Source organism: Equus asinus, chromosome 8 (assembly GCF_041296235.1).
Source record: "Equus asinus isolate D_3611 breed Donkey chromosome 8, EquAss-T2T_v2, whole genome shotgun sequence".
Lineage (NCBI taxonomy): Eukaryota > Metazoa > Chordata > Mammalia > Perissodactyla > Equidae > Equus > Equus asinus.
In genome coordinates this window covers 35,493,430-35,498,424 of record NC_091797.1, presented here as the reverse complement: position 1 = coordinate 35,498,424, position 4,995 = coordinate 35,493,430, and the positions used below count along the sequence as shown (strand labels likewise).

The 4,995-nt window shown below is 54.4% G+C and overlaps 1 protein-coding gene across 4 annotated transcripts; it reads left to right on the top strand.

The window, feature by feature from the left end:
- Positions 1 to 1,073: 1,073 nt before the first annotated feature.
- Positions 1,074 to 4,681, top strand: LOC106836363 (class I histocompatibility antigen, Gogo-B*0101 alpha chain). Of its 4 annotated transcripts, none has more exons than XM_070516751.1 (8): positions 1,074 to 1,209; positions 1,527 to 1,796; positions 2,036 to 2,311; positions 2,935 to 3,210; positions 3,344 to 3,448; positions 3,873 to 3,904; positions 4,049 to 4,096; positions 4,259 to 4,681. In XM_070516751.1, exons 1-8 carry the CDS (start codon positions 1,128 to 1,130, stop codon positions 4,289 to 4,291), a joined length of 1,122 nt encoding a protein of 373 aa, XP_070372852.1. In that variant the 5' UTR covers positions 1,074 to 1,127; the 3' UTR covers positions 4,292 to 4,681. The 4 variants fall into 4 exon arrangements, with proteins under 4 accessions (XP_070372852.1, XP_044630909.2, XP_044630915.2 ...); XM_044774974.2 differs by having other exon boundaries at positions 3,782 to 3,904; XM_044774980.2 differs by lacking the exon at positions 3,873 to 3,904.
- The last annotated feature ends 314 nt before the right edge of the window (positions 4,682 to 4,995 follow it).

Genomic DNA, 4,995 nt, shown 5'->3' with positions numbered 1-4,995 from the left:
GATCAAAAGGAAGCTCTCAAGAGAAAACCAGAATTTTGGAAAACTTGTGTCCACCAAGTAAGCTGGACAGCTTCCCAGCACTGACAGACTTTCCCGGTGAGATCTGTGGTAATATTAACAAATGTGATATTTTGATAATTTCTAGCTAAATGCATCAATAAGAGAAGATCTATATAACTAGGGAAACAATGCATTACTTTAAATCATACATTAGAATAAGAGCCATTCAGTATGTAAAATAGGCCTGTGGATTTTAATGTAACAGAATAGGAAATATTCAATGATACTGTTTCAGGTTCCACTGCAAATAACCATTGAGAAACTACCACTGGTGTAGTTTTATTTTAGTATCAGAGTGGAATATTCACAATTATCTGAAAAAGTTATTAAAAGTACTACTCCTACACATTTGTGTGAGGCTGTACTTTTTTTTTCATATACTTCAACCAAAATAGCAGATTAAATGCAGAGCAAATATGAAGATCCAGTGGTCTTCTAATGAGACAGACAAGAAAGAGACTTGCAAAAATGTAAGATGTAAAAAGATCCACTCTTCTCATTACCTTGTCTATTTTGGGAAATAGCTACTTTTCATAAAAACTTTCTGTTAACTTGCAAGGGCTTAAGAATGTTACTCTAAAGAAAGTAATAAAAGCATTGAAAAATTTTTATTCCTAGTTGGTAAATACGGATAGATATAACCAAGACAAACAAAATTCCCCTTGGGGCCCTCGCTAATTTGAAGACTGTATGGATATCCTGAAACCAAAGTGCTGAGAATCGCTGACTCAAACAGCCCCCGGGCCAGGACTCAGGGAGACGGTGTGACAAAGAGCTCTCGGTGCAGGAGGAGAGGGGTCAGGACAAAGTCCCAGGTCCCCGGACTTGGCTCTTAGGGTCTCAGGTCCTAGGGCGGAGTCTGCAGGTCAGTGTTGGGGAGTCCCCGTCTCCCTGAGTTTCACTTCCCCCTCTCACAACCTGTGTCAGCTCCTCCTGCCTGGAGACTCATGACGCGGCCCGAGTTCTCACTCCCACTGCGTGTCCTGTTTCTACAGAAGCCAATCAGCGTCGCCCCGGTTCCCGATTATAAAGTCGCCACCGTTGTGCGGAACTCAGATTCTCCCCAGATGGCGAGGATGTTGGTCATGATGCCCCCAACCTTCCTCCTGCTGCTCTCGGGGGCCCTGACCCTGACCGAGACCTGGGCGGGTGAGTGCGGGGTCGGGAGGAAACGGCCTCTGGGGGTTCGCAGCGAGGGGACCGCGCGGCTGGGGGCAGGACCCCCGGGGAAGGCGCGTCTCCGCGGACCCAGCCCCAGATCGGCCCACCCCGCCCCTCCTCGGCCCCGCCGCGTCCTGACCCCTCTCCTTCCATCCCCAGTCTCCCGCCCTCTCCTCTCACCCACTGGGGTCTCCCGCGCTTCTCCGTCCGCCGCCTCTTTTCCGTCTCACGACCCCATCACCCTGGGACCCGGGACCCGCGCCGGGAGGAGGGTCGGCCGGGTCTCAGCCCCTCCCCGCCCCCAGGCTCCCACTCCATGAGGTATTTCAGCACCGCCGTGTCCCGGCCCGGCCGCGGGGAGGCCCGGTACCTCGAAGTCGGCTACGTGGACGACACGCAGTTCGTGCGGTTCGACAGCGACGCCGCGAGTCCGAGGATGGAGCCGCGGGCGCCGTGGGTGGAGCAGGAGGGGCCGGAGTATTGCGAGCGGAACACGCGCAACGCCAAGGAAGCCGCACAGACTTTCCGAGAGAACCTGCGGATCGCGCTCGGCTACTACAACCAGAGCGAGGCCGGTGAGCGACGCGGGCCCGGGTCCAGGTCGCGACCCCCCATCCCCACGGACGGGCCGGGGTCTCCCCGAGTCTCTGCGTCCGAGATTCCCCCCGAGGCTGCGGCACCCGCCCGGCCCCGACCCGGGAAGAGCCGGCGGGGACTTTTCCGTGGTTTCATTTTCAGTTTAGGTTTAATCTCCGCGGGGGGACGGGGCGGGGGCGGGGCCGGGTGTGCTGGGCTGACCTCGGGGTGGGGTCAGGGTCTCACACGGTCCAGAGGATGTATGGCTGCGACGTGGGGCCGGACGGGCGCCTCCTCCGCGGGTACAGTCAGTACGCCTACGACGGCGCCGATTACATCGCCCTGAACGAGGACCTGCGCTCCTGGACCGCGGCGGACACGGCGGCTCAGATCACCCGGCGCAAGTGGGAGACGGCCGGTGCGGCGGAGATCTACAGAAACTACCTGGAGGGCAGGTGCGTGGAGTGGCTCCTCAGATACCTGGAGAACGGGAAGGAGACGCTGCAGCGCGCGGGTACGAGGGGACGCAGGGACCCACTCTCTCTCGTTTCGGGCCGGGCTGGCTTCCCACAAAGAGGGGAAATGGGATCAGTGTCAGAATACTGCTCCTCAGGAGGGGGAGAAATCCACCCAGGTTTTCATGTTCTGTAATGAGTTACCCAGAAAGCAAAGAGAGAGGCCCGCCTTTCTCTAAAGGACGGTTAGGGAATCCATTTTCTTCAGGAATAGGAGGGGAGATGATCTCTGAAATCGCCGTGATTGGTTCCCTTTGACCCTAGCAGCCATCTTGTGAACCCTGACTTTCTCTCTCAAGGCCTTGTTCTCGACCTGAGAACATCTGTGTGACTTTGACTCCAGCTTTTCTGAGTCGTTCACCCTCCACCCACGTCAGGACCAGAAGTCTGTGTTCTCCTCTTTTGAGACCTGGAGCCTCCTACCCTGGGCCGTCACCCTGATTCTAGAACTTTCCAAGGGGTCTGAGATTATCGCATATCCCCAAGTCCAGGCTGCTGTCTGCGTTTTGTTCTTCCTCCTTCCAAACCAGTTGTCCTGTCAGTTTTCAGGATGGTCACATGAGTGCTGCTTCAGTGGCCCATGGAGGTAACTCAAGGTGAATTTTCTGATCCTTCTCCTCAGACCCCCCAAAGACACACGTGACCCACCACCCCATCTCTGACCGTGAGATCACCCTGAGGTGCTGGGCCCTGGCCTTCTACCCTGCGGAGATCACCCTGACCTGGCAGCGTGACGGGGAGGACCTGACCCAGGACACGGAGTTTGTGGAGACCAGGCCTGCAGGGGACCGAACCTTCCAGAAGTGGGCGGCTGTGGTGGTGCCTTCTGGAGAGGAGCAGAGATACACGTGCCATGTGCAGCACGAGGGGCTGGCTGAGCCCGTCACCCTGAGATGGGGTAAGGAGGGAGCCGTGGGCTCAGAGTCTCTTCTCAGGGAAATCAGGAGCCCTTCTGGAGACCTTCAGCAGGGTCAGGGCTGAGGCCTGGGGTCAGGGCCCTCACCTTCCTTTCCCATCCCTTCCCTTCCCAGAGCCGCCGCCTCAGTCCCCCATCCTCATCGTGGGCGTCATTGCTGGCCTGGGTCTCCTTGTTGCTGTGGTCACTGGAGCTGTGATCTGGAGGATGAAACACTCAGGTAGGGAAGGGAGTAGGGATCTGAGTTTTCTTGTCTCATTGGGGGATTTTAAGCCCCAGGGAGAACTTACCCTATGTCATTAAGGGGAGGTACCATCCACACACATGTGCTTGCCACTCTGGAGCTGATTGCTAATGCTCTTCTGTAAAGCACTTGTGAAAATGACAGAAAGATTTTTTCACCTTGATAATTCTAGTGTTGGGGACCTGATTCTCAGCAGTTGAAGGTCAGAGGGGAAGGTCCCTGCTGAGGACGGACCTCCAGGAGGGCAGTTGGTCCAGTCCTGACACATCATCTTTCTTTGTGTTTCCCGACCCTCCCCTGGGTTTTCAGTCACATTTCTGGAAACTTCTCTGTGGTCCAGGACTAGGGGGTTCCTCTACTATCTCGTGACCCAGTCTTTTACCTGTTATCTTCCCATAAGTGGAAAAGCAGGGAGCTACGCTCAGGCTGCAAGTAAGTTTGAGTGGGGAGTTGATCCCTGAGACCCTTGGGATAGTGCAGACGGGAGCCCATGAGGGGAGCTCACCCAGCCCATAGTTCCTCCTTTAGTCTCATCTCCTGTGTACTCTGACCACATCTGGTTTTGTTCTACCCCAGACAGTGACAGTGCCCAGGGCTCTGATGTGTCTCTCATGGATCCTAAAGGTGAGACCCTGGAGGCCTGAAGTGGGGAGGGGTGTTGGGGAGAGGGGATGGACCTGGGTTTGGGGATTCTTTGAAGGGGACATTTGAGCATGCTGAGGGCTGTTGAGAATGTCAACACATATGTGACGGGCCTGAATTTGTTTATCATATTTTCTTTCATAGTGTGAGGCAGATACCTTATGGGAGACCGAGTGATGCAAGATTTGTTCATACTTCTGCTTTGTGAATTCAAGATCCCCTGACTTCTCTTTCTACATTGGCATCTGAGTGTGTCTGGGTTCCTGTTAGCATAATGAGAGGAAGTGGAGAGACTGGCCCACCCCTGCCCTCCATGACCCTCTCCCCACACTGATCTATGTTCTTTCCCTGATCCACTTTCCTGTTCCAGCAGAGTCGGAGCTGGACTGTCTGCATCTCTGTATGAACTTGATGTTGTGCTGGGTACCGATGACCTGCTTCCTTATTGATAATATGAATCTGGATATGAATTTGTTTTTTCTAATTCTTGTGATAAGGGATTGATGTGTTAATTAAAGGAGAAATTTCCTAAAGTTTGAGAGAGGAAATAAATGGAAGCACTGAGAACCTTCCGGAATCCATGTGTTTGCTGTGCTGAGTCTGTTGCAGGCGGGGACAGGAGAAGGCTCTGAGGGGCTGAGCATGGATGGGGCCTGTGCCCAGTAAGTGCTGAGTGCATCGTGGGCTGTGATGTTGTCATTCCTTGCCTGGGGCATCTTTTTGCTCCTTTGTTCTGGCTCCTTCTATAGAACCTTATTCCATCAGTACCTGTGATCACAGGGGTGAGGACATCACCTGGGCATTGTCGTGTCTTCAGGACTGTGGGCAGTGAGGGCTTCCTGTGGCCAGGTCAGCCTAGGCTCAGGCCTGGGTCTGGCCCT

Excerpts from the sequence above, each read along its gene's own strand:
- LOC106836363 (XM_070516750.1), top strand. The coding sequence starts at position 1,128 with ATGGCGAGGATGTTGGTCATGATGCCCCCAACCTTCCTCCTGCTGCTC. Across the intron at positions 3,211-3,343 it reads GCCCGTCACCCTGAGATGGG|AGCCGCCGCCTCAGTCCCCC; the intron begins GTAAGGAGGGAG and ends TTCCCTTCCCAG. Across the intron at positions 3,449-3,781 it reads CTGGAGGATGAAACACTCAG|TCACATTTCTGGAAACTTCT; the intron begins GTAGGGAAGGGA and ends CTGGGTTTTCAG.